This window comes from Symphodus melops (genome assembly GCF_947650265.1).
Source record: "Symphodus melops genome assembly, chromosome: 3".
Classification (NCBI taxonomy): Eukaryota; Metazoa; Chordata; class Actinopteri; order Labriformes; family Labridae; genus Symphodus; species Symphodus melops.
The window spans coordinates 19374734-19391707 of NC_136693.1; the positions used below are offsets into that span (position 1 = coordinate 19374734).

The 16974-nt window shown below is 40.7% G+C and overlaps 3 protein-coding genes across 4 annotated transcripts; 1 reads left to right on the forward strand and 2 right to left on the reverse strand.

Annotated features, from left to right (window-relative positions):
* Window positions 1-3216, reverse strand: LOC306820989 (uncharacterized protein). Its single transcript, XM_079339121.1, has 2 exons — window positions 2945-3216; window positions 1-1151 (listed from the first exon to the last, which is right to left on the reverse strand). The coding sequence occupies exons 1-2, from the start codon at window positions 3132-3134 to the stop codon at window positions 91-93; spliced, it is 1251 nt and encodes a 416-aa protein (XP_079195247.1). The 5' UTR covers window positions 3135-3216; the 3' UTR covers window positions 1-90.
* Window positions 3196-5370, forward strand: LOC306820990 (programmed cell death protein 2-like). Of its 2 annotated transcripts, none has more exons than XM_079339122.1 (4): window positions 3196-3316; window positions 4195-4406; window positions 4811-4919; window positions 5270-5370. In XM_079339122.1, exons 1-4 carry the CDS (start codon window positions 3280-3282, stop codon window positions 5353-5355), a joined length of 444 nt encoding a protein of 147 aa, XP_079195248.1. In that variant the 5' UTR covers window positions 3196-3279; the 3' UTR covers window positions 5356-5370. The 2 variants fall into 2 exon arrangements, with proteins under 2 accessions (XP_079195248.1, XP_079195249.1); XM_079339123.1 differs by lacking the exon at window positions 3196-3316 and adding an exon at window positions 3922-4094.
* Window positions 5371-6789: 1419 nt separating this feature from the next.
* On the reverse strand, window positions 6790-16752 carry LOC306821788 (immunoglobulin superfamily DCC subclass member 4-like; the record flags this gene model as incomplete). The annotated part of the gene is made up of 10 exons (XM_079340361.1): window positions 6790-8010; window positions 8159-8329; window positions 9620-9747; window positions 11113-11299; window positions 11469-11567; window positions 12059-12268; window positions 12702-12884; window positions 14724-14861; window positions 15219-15383; window positions 15663-16752. The coding sequence occupies 10 exons, from the start codon at window positions 16750-16752 to the stop codon at window positions 7757-7759; spliced, it is 2625 nt and encodes an 874-aa protein (XP_079196487.1). The 3' UTR covers window positions 6790-7756.
* Between the last annotated feature and the right edge of the window lie 222 nt (window positions 16753-16974).

Sequence of the window (16974 nt, forward strand, 5' to 3'; positions counted from 1 at the left end):
GCAATCTTTGCTATGGAAGCAAACAAGACTTTATTTTATGTTTGGAAAAACAACGTTTTAGCAAACAAAAACACGAACAACTCAATTCTCTCATGAGTGAACTGCCAGGTGGCGTTTCAGATTTCTATTTTGTGTAAATCTTTTACCACAAATTGAACAGCTAAATGGTTTCTCTCCTGAGTGAACTACAGAGTGTTGCCTCAGATTTCCATTTTGTGTAAATCTTTTACCACAAATTGAACAGCTAAATGGTTTCTCTCCTGAGTGAACTACAGAGTGTTGCCTCAGATTTCCATTTTGTGTAAATCTTTTACCACAAAGTGAACAGCTAAATGGTTTCTCTCCTGTGTGGGTCCTCATGTGCCTCACAACAGCTGTTTGGGAAGAAAACCTTGTTTTACAAAGTGAACAGCTACATTTTTTGCAACTCAAAAGTTTCACTCCTGTTTGGATTCCTTTTTGTTTTTTTAGTTTCTTTTGTCCGAAGCTTGTAGCACATTCAGAGGAGCTGACTGATATTTTAGCTGTATTACATACCACATTACTCACAGGTACATCTTTGTTTTTCACAGGGTTTAAATCTTCCTGAGTATTCCTGGAGTCCTCCAAAGCACAACTTGTGTCATCTGTCTTTGATTCAGAGTGTGAGGTTTTGTCAAGAGTATCTGGTATGTCTTTGTTTGGCAAAAGTTTTAAACCTTCCTGAGGTTCATCTCTCTCCTCCCAATCACCACTGTCATCAGTATCAGATCCAGAAAAGTGTGAAGTCTTGTCAGGAGTATTCGGCTGTAAATGACTGTCTGGATTAAAGTCTCTGCCTGGTTCTGGTCCTCCACAGTCCTCTCCACCAGCTTCTGTTTTCATATGCTGGATGTCTCTACTCTCTTCAGTTTGGTTTTCATGAAGCTGTGAGGACTGAGGTTTCTCTTCGTTTTCTTCTTCCGTCTTCACAGGGACAAGTTGGAACGTTAACATGCTGATATCAAACTCCTCTGGCCCTTGAAGCTGCTCTCCTTGCTGTCTGCCCCAGAGTTCCTTTTCTTCATCTTTAATTTGTGATGAGTTTGGTGGGTCGCTCTGGTCCAGTCTAGGGCTCAGATCCTGCTCCTCAGGGGAAACCTCGTCTTGACTCAACACCAGCTGCTGCACATCTGTGAAAACAGTGAAATACATAAAGTTATAAAAACCTGAATTTACTACTTAGATGAAACCACTGAAAACATCAATATATGACATCATCTTTAAGACACGCCTTTAATTTCAAATTCACCCCACATGAATGTTTCCAGTTGAACTGGGAAATTTCGAGTTTTCAGTCAGAAGTGTGAACTGGAATGCCCCCTGAAGTCATATTTACTAGTCGGAAAGTCGTGGCAACTTGGAGTAGCCTGAGTTAGAATCCAACATGGCTGCTACGTGCGACAACAGTACTTTAAGCTGTAATTACAGTGTTAATTAACCACTTGTTGTTGTTTTTGTGTGATTAAATCAAACACACCAACAGTATCGTGGCTGTTCTCAAGCTAATTCTCTAGCTATTTTTTTTATGTCCATATGGTTTAGATAGATTTTAAAAGCTTGTAACATTTTAAAATAAAGGCACCAACATCTGGCTGAAACTTGAACCTTGAACAAAAACAAGACAGGACCCAAAACGGAACCTTGAGGCACTCCACACAGCAGGTCCGCAGACTCCGACCTTATTTGGTTAGCTTCTACACTGAAGCTACGTCCAGCTAGATAAGAGGAGAACCATTTTAGAACTGATCCCGACAGTCCAACTTGATCCCTCAGTCTTCTCAGCAGAATCTGATGGTCTACAGTGTCGAAGGCTGCGGACAGGTCCAAGAGAACCAGAACAGCGGACTTTCCAGAGTCAGCAGCCATCATAATGTCGCTAGACACTTTCAGTAAGGCCGTTTCTGTGGAGTGTTGGTTACAGAAACCGGACTGAAGCGGCTCATGGATGTTGCTTTGATCCAGGAAAAGGGTCAACTGTTTACAGACCACCTTCTCAAGGATCTTTGACATGAAAGGGAGCTTAGAAATAGGCCTAAAACTATTAAGATCTGTTTGGTCTAGGCCTGCTTTTTTTTTTTGTAATGTCTCCACTATGGCATCTTTGAATGCAGTAGGAAACACACCGGTAGACAAAGACAGGTTAACCATTTTGGTCACACACGGGCCAATTTCCCCAAACACTTTTTTAAAGAGCCTACAAGGAAGGACGTCAGATGAGCAAGAGGAGGGCTTCATCTTAGACACCACTGCTGAAATATCAGCAACCGTCACCGTCCTAAAAGAGAGACAGGCTCAGAAACAGCAGGGGTAACACAAAGAGGGGTCGGGATGTTATCCTTAATCATCTTTATCTTGTTTGTGAAGAATCTCAAAAAGGCATTGCTGTCAGCTTCACAAAACACGGGGGTAACTGGGGCAGCAGGACATACAAGTGAGTTTATCGTTTCAAATAACACTTTGGGGTTTTTCTTATTTAGTGCTACCAGTTGGTGGATATACTCAGATCTGGCATTTTCGAACATCACATTGCATGAGGACACAAGGTCCCTGAGGTAGAGCCTGTGCACCTCAAGGTTAGTGGATTTCCACAGGCGTTCAGTCTAAAATGTATCCTTTTTTTTTTTATTTAAACTTCTGTTGAATTAATCACAGATTGAAGTCACATATTCAATAATTGTATCAATTTTGGAAGTTTAAAACATACATTTTCTTGCTTTTATTTTTTATTTTTAAGCCTCCACACACTAAACACTATCCTCCAGAAACAGACGTCGTATGTCAACGTCAACGTCTGTGACGCAGCCGTTTGTTTATGTATAAACAAGGTTCAACAGAGAGTATATCTGAGCGATAAACCCATCATTAGTTTAAAAATGTTCACATTTGACTGGAAATGAATCAGCATTAAAAACCCAATACAAACCTAATCTGTGTAGGCAGACTCTAGGGTTGAAAGCATCCAACAGGTGGCGTTGTTGCTTCATTTCCCGTTTTAATCGACAGATTTCCTCCTCATAGTCTGCATTTGTTCCGTCAAACTGCTCCAAAATCTCTTCAGCAGCTGCAGACAGTCTCTGCTCGATGACAGATCTCCGCAACTGAACTTCAGACATTTTAGAAAAATAGCAACAACTTCTCTTCCCAAAACTCCGTTTACATTTCAAACTTAAATTGCTGAGCCGTTACCTTGGTTACCTTACCACGAGCAAGCGAAGTTCACTCCATGGCGTTAGCCTGATTGTGATTGGTCCGCAGTTTATGCAGACGGAGTCTATTGAACTGATGTACATTTTATGTGAGAAGTTTTTCTTCTACTTGAATGAACACGACTGCAAATAAATGTTTAAGTTAATGGTCTTTTAATCAGCATACCTTATGCTTTTGCGTTCTCACTGTTGTCTGTCTGACTGTTTCTTGCCTCTATGGTAAATGTTACTCAATTATGTGGAGCCAAAATGGAGAATCAAAATGTTCATCAACTTTTACTTAGTTAATCAGTAGGCTTTTCTTAGTTTGCACTTTTAACTCTTGTTGTTGTATCTGGCAATGTACCGTAGCATTTTATTGTTGAAACCGACAAGTGAGATCACTTGTGTGTGAGATATGTTGACACGAATTAGGCTACATGTCAATATATCATATAACACTGTGTAATATGTTATAGATTTTGACATTACATCGTTTTTTTAAATTAAAAACCTATAATGTCAATGAAATGAAAACCAGAGAAAATGAAAAGCTGTCCAGCTATGGAGAAGAAAATAACATATTCCACTCAGCGTAATAAAATATCTTAAACAAATGTAAATCAACGTGCTGAAAAGAACTACTGTAAAACCATAATTGTACAGTTGCTCCATCTAGGGGCCATAGTGGAGAAACGCATGCTATTGAGTAATAAGACCTCATCAAATATTATTTTTAATTGAAAACCAGGCACGCAGAGTTTCATGTAAGACAGGAAATAAAATGATACCAAATACATACAGACACACATGAAACAGATAAGTAGCCCTTTCTCTAAATATTTATAATTTCAGAGCACAGAGGAAAGCGGAACAAAACATCAGCTGGTCAGTGTTTCCTCACGGACGCTGAACATCACTCGTTTCACATGTTTTGTGTTTTTGTAGACTCTAAATAATAACAGCTCTTTTGGTGGCTTTTTGACAGCTAAGCCCGCTAACATGTCGAGTGCAGACAGCAGGTCCACAGCGGAAGTAGTGCTGGGTTTTCTGGAGGATGCGGAGCCGTGGCGGCTGCTGTCCCCGCAGTTCCCCAGCAAAGTCGGTGGGAAACCGGCGTGGCTCAGTCTCCGTGGGCTGCCCTCACTGCCTGCGCTCGAGTGTGAGATCTGCCGTCTGCCCATGGCCTTTCTACTGCAGGTCAGTGTCCCTGAGAGGGGAGAGGAAAGGTGTTCCTCAAGACACTGGACCCACTCGGGACCTTCCACCCCTAAATTGCTTTAAAAGTACCCAGAAGTTACTCGACAAGAGTTTGTTTACTTCATAACATATATTTGGGGATTTAGGATACTTTATAAATTATTTCAGAAGAAAGAAGTTTTCTGCAACATATGACAATTAATATTCCCAAAGCATCTTACTTTAAAGTGTCCAGACAGACTAAGATTAACTTCTTTCTTAGTTTTATCTGTTGTCTTTTCTTTTTTTGCACTACTGTATGTTGGAATTGTGATGTCAGTTCACTTCATGCTGCTCTTAAACAGGCTGTAAGATATGCTCAGATCTAACTAAACTGTCCTAACTCTCTGCCATGGGTCATGCAGGTGTATGCACCCATCTCTGGCGATGACAGATGTTTTCACAGGACGCTCTTTCTGTTCTGCTGCAAGACTCGGGAGTGCTACACATACAACGACAGTCGCTGTATGAAAGGTACCTGCAGATATTACCAGTCAAAAGTGTGGACAACAACAGTAACAGTATTATTAATAATACAGTATGACATATTATAAATTAGACACCGTATGATGTATCTAGGGCACACCTACAAATGGAAGGGGTTTTCTTTATTTTTCACTTTTATATATAATTTTTTTAACATAACTCTCCTGATTTATTTATAGCTGTGTTTATACATTTCTATGGTCTGACTGTAACGTATGGCAATAACATAGTCCAGCTTGTTTTTTCTTTGTGCGTGTTTTACAAAACTTTAAATTGAGGGAAACATCTACGTGTGATTGCGTTCAGTCATTTTTCTGACAAGTTTGTTTTCTCGTCAGTTTTCAGAAGTCAGCTCAGCAGGAGGAATGAATTCTACCCCTACAACCCTCCGTCAGGTGAGTTTATATACCCCGTCTCAGAGTAGTTATTCATCACTTTATATGATAAACAGTTATACATACATAAAGTGTAGTTGACTTAATCTTTTTTCTATTATACTTTATTAATCCCTGAGGGGAGATTATGGTTAAGGGTGTCATTACTTTTACTTTTAATTGAAATATTAACACTAGTAGGAAGATTGTAGGAAATACTTAATTAACTTGTGAAATGTTTCAGTGAATATATCTTTGTTTTTTTCATATGTATTTTAGACAAAGTTTAGCTTAAGTGTTATTTTATTCTGTTTTTGAACGGCATGATACAAATAATACAAACACTGTTTTTTATACGTCATGTCTTGGCAGTGATTTAGGCAGAAATGGGAAAACAGGGGGTGCAAAAAAAAATACAGGGGGTGCAAATTTTTTTCTGTGTCACTCACGGCGGCGCGGCGGTTATGTGCTCCTAACACACTAGTTTTGAAGAAAACTGAATAAGTCTCTAAATGGTGCATTCTGTTCAATAAGATGCATTGTTACACATTTTAGTTTTCCCAAGCTTGATAATGTTGATTTACTGTACAGCCCCGGCCCTGACACACCCCTTCATCATTTGACTGCAACTCACTTGGTTCATGTTGTCTAAGCCCTTTGTTAGCCCACTGCTTCTCTCTACACTTTCTTTAAAAAACAAACAAACACATAAATTCATAATATTACATGTGTCATCCAGTAATAATAGATCCCTAGACCTTGATAAGTCAATCATCTGGAGCTAAACCCTGCAGTCCGTTGATTGGTTGAAAGAGTCGTCACTTCCTGTGTTACGTTGGTAAACAAAACTCTGCCGTGTTTAAAGCATTGACTGTAACACAGCTGATTGTTTACGTGTGTATTTGTCCTCGCCGCTCACAGCCTTCTCTGAAACAAAGCTGGATTGAGTTCTTGTAATAAAGAGTCACATGACAGTGACAGAGGAGATGACCTGCTGGATGTCTCCAGCGTTGGTTTGGTTTGTGGAGCGTTTTTCTCCTTTGTTGAATTTATTAGTTAGCTGTTAGCTGTTAGCAGTTAGCTGCTATCATATGACGCTATTTACATAGCGGCTATAGTCATCCGGCTGACACGCCGTCTACCAAATAGGACACGGGTGGCTGTAGAAACGTTAACGGGATCGGGTTTAAGTTTTTCACTACCGGTATTCGGCAAACATATTCTTAGCCAGAATTAGAATGTAGCCTAATCAGATATTTAGCGCTCCGTATAGAAACCCGTGTAGTAAGCACGTCTATTAAATGTAGATATTTGCACGGCCTAGGTCAAGCCGTGCAATCATTTCAAGGCCGTGTTTTTTTAAAATAGGCCGTGCAAAAAGCGGTTTCGCGGTAGGCTACCTAAATCTATGGTAGACAGTACATTCACAAAGTTGAGAAAAACACAAGATGCTTCTAATCTTTAACTTCGATGTATACACTTTAGACTTTTAGACTTTTATTTTTGTTGTCCCAGAGGGGAAATTCTTTTTCACCAACATAGTACAGTTTTAAAGGCTGCGCGCCGACAGAGGGTGAACACAGGAACATACATGTGGGACAACAGGACATACAGTACATATGGTTATGGGGGGATCGGGAATTGGGACTGAGGTGGATTTTTATTGAGGGCTGAAATGACTGCAGGCACCAGGCTTCTGCCGTATTGCGCCCTCCTGCACAACAGGGACCTGTTGTAGAACTTTGAGGAATGACAGGCCCATGTCGTGTAACAGTTGACAGGGGAGTTAATTGCGTTGAATTTATGACTCAAGACAGAAGGGGCATTCAATAATTACAGGTGATTTTAGCATGCTGACTAATGGAATTAAAAAGTGCAAAATAAGATGGCATGCTTAACCACAAAGTGCTGTACGAGTGAAGAAAGTGCTTTTTACAGCTATTCTGCTGGGTACAGAGGAGTTTTAAGCCCTCCCCTGGGGGTCACTGATGAAGCCGCTCTTTGATATCCAAACTTAATATTATTCTCTAAATGCACCAGAATAGGATAAGTGAAATTATAGGGTCCTGCTGAGCTACATTTTCCCTGCTGGCAGGGAAATTACCCACTTTGCAAGGAAATACTTTGTGTGTGAGTATGTGTGTAGTAAGTGTAGATGGGTGTATGTGTACATGTTGTCCAATGTGTGTCTGCTTCTAATAGCAAAATCTTGAAGCAAAAGGACATACATTTCATTGTGAATTCTAACCACTACTACTGTATATACATATACACATAACTGATAATAATAATCCAGTTTTTTCTTCTAAATAACTCTAAAAACGTTCTTTTTTTAAATAAGTTTTTTTTTTCTAATCAGTCACTCCCTGCTCTCTTTGAATCCATGATTCAATTAATCCAGAATCATTTTGAATTGAAAATTGATTCTGAATCAAACCATTACCACAGTAATCAAAAGGAACCGTGAGACACCCACAGATTCCCAGCTCTAATACAAATACTTTTGAAATTACATTCAGTAAACATTTGCTTCTTTTTTTTAAGATTAATTTCATGACCACCATACCCACCATATTGCTGTTGGGGGATGTGAACATCCTTTACAGGTGAATAAGGCCCTGGCCCAACCTCAGTAGATGCCCCCAACTTGAAAAAGTACTGTGTATCACTGGACAAACCCTGGACCTCCATGCTGGTGATTTTCCCTGAGAAAAAAATGCCAGACAGGAAAACAATGTCATGGCCTTTTAAAAATGAAATGTCAAAGTATGAAGTTCTTCTTCAACAAAGAAGGAGAAAGTTAGAAGTGATGTTTTTAGTGAAGAAGAGCCATGATAGCTGACTAAGACTCACCATCCTGAAAGAGGTTTTCCCACATGTGCTCTGGTTGGCTGAGATTGCCACTGTAAAGGATTTTATAGCTGACAATGATACCATTAGGTTCCAGTGGAGGGCGCCAGCTAACCAGCACAGAGGATGAGTCCAGCGCACTCAGTTGAAGCTCCTCTGGAGGTGTTGAGGGCCCTGAAGTAAAGCGGACGACAGGGTCAGTAATTAGAGCCCAGCAATGAGGCGTCACATCTGCAGCGTGTATATTGCCTTGGTGGGGGATTTGACATGTTGTGTGACAACCATCTGCGCCCTCATGTCTGGGCCACCTGGGTACAGCAGAGAGAGGACAAGCAGGGTGGAATAGGCCAGGGCTTGAGTGATAATACCTGGAAGTGGAGCGTGTGAAGGGGTGACTGGTTGTAATAATGTCATTAAAAGCAGACCACTCTGCTCTCAGCACCCTGACTTGGCTGTGTGACAGAGCTGCTGGCCAACACAGGAGCTGCTACTACACCTGGGTGTTTCATTACAGCCAGTTATCAGCCATCGATGCCAACCACTTATTCCCATGTCCGCTGGCAAACAGCCAGCCAACTAAATGATTCACATGAGAGAGCACATATTCAGCTGCATGCACTCAAGCACAACCTTGCATGTAAATATCAAAGCATCTGCAGCCACAACTTGGAATTAGCCAATTGAAACTGATCAGACAAACATTCAGGAAGATGGACTTTGCGCAAGAACTAGAAGAAACTTTGGGCCTGATTTACTAAGATCTCAATTAACGTGTACTAAATTGCATGTTCACTGCAAAAGTTTGCACGTTTAGTTCGTGGGCGTTTTGCGGGTCATTTCCTAAGAATATTTGCGTGAAAAACGTCAGATGCAAACCCTGTGGAGGCGGTAGTATTTCAGATAGGCTTTTGCGTGTTGTACTGGTTTACGTCACGGAGAGTTTGGATGGAAAGCAGGACGACTGCAAGCGCAACATAGGTACTAGTTAGAGGCAAATGAACGTCCAGTATTTTCAAGTAATACATCTGAATATAACAAAAGGAAAACGTGGCTTATGAGAAAACCTTGGTATTAAACACGGCCTCTCTTTTCTTCCCTCCCTCTTTTGAATGAATTGTCATACATTGCGCAGGAGGTGCGAGTCCTCTGTGGCACTGTTGCTCAGTGCGTGTGCCACTCGTGCCATTGTTGCGGACCAGAAGCTGGTCAGCGCTGTGTCTGATATACAGGACATACAGTAAATGCCATGGCAACAGGTACTGAAGTTGGGGGTACAAGCAGTGGTGAACCCCCCATTCAAGCGTCCCACAGCACAGCAGCAGGGGAGGGGGCTGTAGAGTGAAGAGACGAGCGCACTCCGGAGCGCACCAGAGACATCCAACCCGAGAAAATGAAATATATAATCTAGTAAATTGGATCTTAAGTGAGACTGGCTATCGTGACAAGAGCGCAGTAGAGACTCACGGTCAGGTAGAGTAGACTCTTCCACTGTGCCGCTGAAGGGTCCCACCACGCCCACCCCATTGGACTGCACTGCCAACTCATAGCGGGTGAAGGGCTTCAATGCCCCGAGCAGTATCTCCTGAGCAGAGCTGCAAAACAAAAAAAATGTTTTTAGTGTGTGTGTTGAGTGTTCTGCACTTCATTACCTGCTCGAAACAAAAAAAAACAAAAAAAAAACATGTACTGAACAAATCCTAACTATCTACAATAAATGTTCTCTCACATCATTAACTCGTAATACCTGCCTCCAGGGTGACAATCCTTTAATGTTATGTTTGTAAATATTTATGCAGCTCTTTTGCCTTAAGACTTAATGCTCTACATAAAAATATAACTCTTGTATATGTTACATGAAAATACTAACAGGACGCGTAAAGAACATAACTAAAATAAAGCAGACAATATGTTTGTACTGTTAGTTAGTGGACTCATTTTGAGTGTTTTGGGTAAAAGCAACAATAAGACGGATTTCAGATAAGTGCGCTTGTGGTTGCACACATGCCAATGGTTTCTGACTTTATCTGCATTATTCTAAGTCAAACAGTGCTGTTGCCTCTCTCTTATGGGCACCGTGCACAGAGGACAAAGATGTTTTGAAAAGCCGAAGAACCACGCCAACTGACAAAGTGGAATAATATTAAGACCAGCAAGGAAAGAGAAAACTTTTTGACTTCAGATTATTTATTCATTTATTTGTATTCAAGCCTGAGACATACTGTACTGCAACTTGGCTGAGAAAACATGAGAAAACAATGACAAAGAAAACAATACAGCCTAATGTTACGTTGCAATCTGTAAGGTATGTGTAGGCTTATATACTATTTAACTTCCTTACAAACTGTTGTTTCACAAAACTTTCGCCAAAATACAGTATAAATATACACTGTAGCTGCGGCCCGATGCCAAAGCTACATAGTGCTAATAGCAGCAGGGACATGACAGAGACACTATTCTCCCAGTTAAAAGTCACCGTACCATTCCTTTTTTACAGTGGAAATAATACACATTTCTTCTAAAATGTTTAAATGATGGTTCAAAACAGAGCTCCTCTAATCTTAATGTTAAATAGATGTTTCACAAAGGGACTACTTAAGGTTTATAAAAAACTCCCTTTTGTTTCATTCAACAGTTTTCTTTTTAGAAATCTCAAGGTAAATGTCAAAAAGTCAAAAAGAAAGCCAGGTAAGGTTCTTGATGAAGTTGTTAATGAAGTTGAGAAATTCTATTAGCCTACTTGAAAAATAAAATGACTTTCTAAGAGAAGAAATAAGATACAAAAAATGCTAAGGCATTGAATTTTTACCTTACTCTGCACGGTCCTCTTTCCATAAATTAACCGGCATGATTTCATTATTTCACATTCATACAATAAAATACTATACAAACAGTGACTGATGAAAAATGTAATGTACAACATCGCAGACACGACTTAGCTTCCTTTCCTTGTATCTGACCTGGTGTGATAGGAGACCAGCGAGGCGTTGGTGGTCCCTGCAGGGCTGCAGCGCACTGTGTAGTTGATGATGCGTACATTGCTGAACCGTGGCTTCTCCCAGCACAGCCAGATGGAAGTGGAGCTGTTGGCCGTGGCTCTGATGCTGCTTGGGGGCAGCGGAGGGGGGCGCATGGGCAGCACTGTTGCTTTAACACAAACACACACACGCAGACATATAAGACATGGATCTTAGCCAATGTAAATACAATTTGTCATTGTTTATAGGTCAAGACAGTGATGAGGGTCCTGGTAAATGTCACTTATTCATTCAGTTTTTTTATGAATAGATGCACACATGAAGGAGATGAGTCTTACGTCCTGGGGCCTTGTCTGTCCTTCCCTTCCACACAGCAGCTGCTCCTTCTATTTGTTTGTTGAAAGCCCAAACCTTCACCTCATACTGCCGGTCAGGGACTGACACACCACCAAGAGACAGAAAGACAAAGCAGATATAAAAACGCTAACTGTTTTATGATTAAGTTATACGTACTGTGTATGTAGCACATGTTGCAAGTAAACTGGGGAAATTTGAAAAGTCTTGATGTTTACCGTGTATCTGGAGATTACATATGGCAACTGCACTACCACCTTCATGGAAATACTTACATTTGTGGCCCCTTTTAATGTATTTCTTAGGTTTTATGCTAACTTTTTAAGAGAGGGGTCTGATAATTTTCTGCTTTTTTTGATTTTTCCAAGAAATGCATGTCAAATTTGCTCTTGCAAGGTCTCTGATTGAACACAAGTTCCCTTGGTCAGCCTTGAAATGGCTGTCCGCCAAGCGCGACTTTTTTAAGCGAAGTGGTGTATAAAATATTATTTGTCAGACAGTTGGAGTAATTAAAAGTTCTGGACTCAACACCCTGGAATCTGCTAAGCAAACAGGCCTGTTTCAACAAACGTACCCAGCCCAGTGAGGAGATGATACCGGGCTTTCTTCCGGAGCCTGATGGTGTGGGTCTGTTTCATTCTTTCTCCATTGGTTGCATCTTCAGCCTCCATCTCTCGACATGACAGCTTATACCCAGACACTAATGTGTGATTGGGAGGGTGCCATGTCACATTGAGTGTGTTCACTCTGGCTCTGACTTTCAGCTCAGTAGGGGCAAAGATCACTGAAAGGGATTTAAAAAGGGGAAACATAACAGAATTCGCCATGATAACATCATATATAGTACAAGCGTAGTTACATATCAGCGGTAGGGACAGCACAGCAGTTCAACGTGCAGAGTACAAAGTCAGTAGTAAAAAAAAAAAGGGGGGGGCCATGAATTTGAAACATCTGAAACATTAGTAAGATGGCTTTACTGTAATGATTGTGAGAAACAGAGCAACAGTTTAGAAGCAAATAAAATGTCTTCTGTGAAGGTTAGAAAAAAGGGTTAGTAACGGTATCTTAAATTCCCTGTACCGACTAAACCTGTTGAGGTTACAAGTAATTCAAAGATGGTGCTACAAGACAAATGACAACCCTAGGGGGGAAAAAAAACCAAACAAACTGACAACAATAATAAACTAAACTAGAGCCAGCTGTGTTGTGGTCCTTACCCAAGCTGTGGTTGCTGTGGTTGTAAAGGGCTAATGTTTGGTGCTGGGCCCACTCAGAGGGAACCCCGAAGCCAACAACTGTTCCAGCTGCGATCCTCAGTTTGTAGGCCTGGTTGGGCTGAAGCTCTCTGAGTGTGAACTGAGTCGCATTACCCCCCACTTCAACTGAGAACACAGAGTCCACTGTGGGAACACATAATACAAAGCCTCACAAATGTATACACTACACTCCATAAGAAATGTTGAGTGACACAGTGAAAATATTCTACTGGGAAATACATGAATGCCTACTATTGACTCAGGAGCTGATAATTTGTCTCATTTTGCAGAAAGACCTTTTCACAATTCCTCCAAACATTTATTCAGAAGAGATATTTTGGGTATGTAGGTCAAGCAAATTAAAATAAACAACATTTGAGGAAATTCCAATGTGGCTATTGACTAGGCGGCTTAATAACCCTAAATGTCTTCTTCTTTAACCAGTCTTTTGTGGGATTCTTGGATGCTCTGGAACAAGGTTGAAAGACACATTTATGTTTCATTGTCAGGTTAAGGGAATGATGGTCTCACTGTCTCCTCAAGCATTCACAGAGTTTAGGTTTAAATTGATTGCAAGTTGGACTGAACCCAGTGGCGGTTCTAGACTCCATTAGGACACCAAACAAAAATCCATTGGGGGCCCCTCAAACCAGCGTACGTCACCATCATGTCTGCAAGAGTCGAGATGCCTATTCCTCTTTTTGCCTCGGTTTTCACTCCCATTCAGATAATTCCTCGTTCAATATAGCATGTGACACTTAACAGAGCAAGGAAAGCGAGTGCGGTTTCCGACTGTCATTGCTGAATTTGCACATTTTGAGCCTCAACATGTTGGCCTCATTGCTGTGAAGTATGTCGGCCATTACAGGGCCTCCTGTTGGCCTGGGGCCCCAAGCGGTTGTCTACCTTACATGTTGATAACTAGCGCCTCTGCCTGAACATGATACACAAAGCAAGCTGAAACCGTTACACTTCCCCTTTCTTGTTTTATCGTTGATATGAGGCCCTTCTCAAATGCTAAGGTTTTCTTGCTACTAAAACATTTGTCTGTAACCTTTGCCACTTGTAGACAAACATATTTTTGGAGACCTTCCAACCCCAACCTGACTCCTGTACACCTTCCAACCTATTACCGAAGACCGAGAGCTTATCTGCTATAGTGAGGGTGATATCACACACATACATAACAAAGAATAAACAAGACACTTGAAATCAGATGGTCCCTATAGGGTTCTTTCTGATGACACATCCTTCTTTTTCACGTTTTAATTTATTTCCGTGGAACTAATTAGCATTTTTATTATTTCTTCAAATCGAATAAAGGACTTTGACTTGTCAGCAATTGTACAGTTTGCTTCAGTATATGATTTAAAGACACAGTAAGAATCAAAATAGAGTGTCTACATTTGCTGTTATATTTCAATGTGCATACTTTGGATTTTTTATGTTTCTAAGAATGCAGTTTGACTCTTATTTGGTAGTTTGGAATATTTTTTTAAGACGATGACATTATTAAATTTAGGTTTATTCTCTTTTGAATTGATGATTCAACAGGTGATACTGAATATTACACAGATAATTATTCCAGTGTTCATGACTGTGTTGGTCCTGCGTTCATTCAGGTATTTTGCTGTCTTTTAGAAAGCAGAGAACATAGCACAGTTTTGGTGAAGACTGAACTTGTTCTCTTTTCTGGAAAGGTAAATATTCAGAAGATATTATTCTTCTCTAAAAGTTGATCAAATAATCTTAAGTAGCATACGCGTGTATATAAGCCTCTGCCTCTAAACTTTTATGCGATGATTGACAATTTCTACAAACAGAACAGAAACATTACAGCTGGTATTTCTCTATAAGTAATGTCCTTTTTATTTTATCAACTTATTTGAAACCAAAATAGGCAAATTGAATATACTCTGTCTTACTAAAAAGGTGTTTTTACTGGCAGGTAAGGCCAGCTTTTGACCAGTTAAGGTTACTCACCCTGATCCAGAGCGCTGTACTCAATGCGGTAGCGAGTGACAGCTCCTCGACTATGCTGCGAGGACAATGGGTGCCACATGAGTCTGATGTCTGTGGGGGAGGTGCTGGCTATAGACAGCTGAGGAGGTGCATTCGGCACTGCATGAGGAAATAAAAGACACGCTGAACTGTTACATGATTCACGTACAAAGCCTGTCTTTTAGAGCTGCACAGGAAACCAGCTGGCACAGTTTATAAACAGCATGAGTTTATAAACAGCAGTTAAACAAAGAAAACTCATCTATGCTGAGAAAAAGTGTGCACAAAGTCAGTGTTTTCTCAAAAAATTGCAGTGTTTTTTTCTTTTCTTTTAAAATTAATGAGCTCCTAAAAATTCATTAGAAGTTACAAGGTTGGCAGACCAATAAAGTTTGCTAATTAAGTCAATGACCAATCCAAGGCTATTTAGTTGTACGGTCTTTTTATTTTTTTACCTGTGTGATTTTGAATACTAACCGTCCTCCAGCATCTCCACAGTGACAGGTAGGGATGGGCCACTGGCTCCTTTGGGAGAGTAAGCCACCACAAAGAATGTGTAGGCAGTGTGTGGGAGAAGCTCTTTGACATGATACTCTGTGGTGTCGTTGTTCATTGCAAACTGGTACTCCACATTATTAGAGCCTAAAAGGCAGAAACATATTTAAAATCAACACACGCACCTCTTGGTTGTTGCTTGCTTCTGTTTCTTTCTGAAATCCTCATCAGTCGCGTACCTCTTGGTTATTGCCTGCTTCTGTTTTTCTCTGAAAATGTCATCTGATGCATATTTGTTGGTGAGGTATTTCTTCATGGTTATTTTTTTGTTCAGCCTGAAAGTTTCATCGCTTCTGTATCACTCTCTCTGAGATGGTTTTTTCCCCCCCTCTGTATCTTTTCTTAGTTTCCTCATTATCTTTCTACGCTTGTGTTCACTGACTTTCTTAGATTTAACAACCTGTGTAGCCTTTGACATCACTACTGTGGATGGTGCAGTGAGTGGCTCCAGAGAAGCCACATGTTGCTGTTTGTCATCCATGACAACATTGGTTGGGATTCCAACATCTGTGTCAAGTGGTATCTGAGTTGGCATTTGTAGTGAAACAGCCTCTTTCTGTACAAATTTAAGTGGTGTGAAGTCAAACAGCATCCTGTTAATAGACTGAAAAGGATGGAGCTGAGCATTGAGTTCTTCGATTTTCTTTATCAGATCATCCAACTGTGTGAATGTCATCATCACTGCCTTCCCATCTGGCACTGGTAAGCCATCAGCATTTCTGCTATGGGAGTCAAAGAGTCCATATCTACCAGACTGGTCTCTAAACAATGCAATAGTATATGGCGTGATGGTGAGCAGTGCATGGGTAACATCTGAGGACAGACACTGAAGTCTTGTACGAAGATTTTGACACCAACTTTCTGTGCCAGGATATCCATTGTCTCTAATGTATCCAGAATACTCGCAGGTTTTCTGCACCTTATACTGGTGTTTAGCAGTTTGCACGGTGTGAGGTGTTTCTTGAATGTTCAAATAGTAGTCGTAAAACCTGTTTTCATCTTGAAGACGTTGAATGGTTTGACCATAGAGAATGTGTCCCTCATCTAGTATGTTATCCAGATCAGCCTCTTTCAAGTCATGACCCTCTTGATGGTGTGTTAGGAATGTCAGAGCCATGCATGAACACTGTTTATTCCTTAAAGTAGGGTGATATCTGTCATCGTCCTGAGAGTGAGATGCCTGGACAGATATCACGGAGGGTGATACCTGTGTAACTTTCTCTTCCAAAAGGTCTATGAGCTGCATCGTGCTACTTAACAGTTGAACATCACTCTGTAGTTCCTGCTGAGCCATGCATGGAGATTCAGCCACAGGTGGACTACTTACCTCCATTTCACAAACCTCATTTGCAACAGTGTTGCAGTGTGGTTGTGGGTCCTGGAACCGTTGGTCTGAAGGGACAAACTTTGTCCAGCGTTGTTTCGCAGCTTGCGATCTCTTTCCTTTGCGTGGCATTTTGTTATCACTAAATAATGACATAGATAATGGTCACTGACACAAACACACACCATAAAGCTGGCATTTAAAGAGCATATTGCAGGTTAAAGACAAAACTTAAGTAATCATAGGAAAATACGTTGACAACGCTGTTTTCTGAGGTTGTGGGAATAATTCACCAAAACACAATATCAAGCCACTTACACTATGCACCCGAATGTGCGCCACGAAATTACAAAC

What these genes read in the sequence shown, in the direction of transcription:
- LOC306820989 (XM_079339121.1), bottom strand. Translation starts at nt 3,134, where the DNA reads ATGTCTGAAGTTCAGTTGCGGAGATCTGTCATCGAGCAGAGACTGTCT. An exon ending in AGTCTGCCTACACAGATTAG is followed by an intron (nt 1,152 to 2,944) that starts GTTTGTATTGGG and finishes CTGTTTTCACAG; the next exon opens with ATGTGCAGCAGCTGGTGTTG.
- LOC306820990 (XM_079339122.1), top strand. Translation starts at nt 3,280, where the DNA reads ATGCAGACGGAGTCTATTGAACTGATGTACATTTTAT. An exon ending in TGAACTGATGTACATTTTAT is followed by an intron (nt 3,317 to 4,194) that starts GTGAGAAGTTTT and finishes GCTTTTTGACAG; the next exon opens with CTAAGCCCGCTAACATGTCG. An exon ending in CCATGGCCTTTCTACTGCAG is followed by an intron (nt 4,407 to 4,810) that starts GTCAGTGTCCCT and finishes TGGGTCATGCAG; the next exon opens with GTGTATGCACCCATCTCTGG.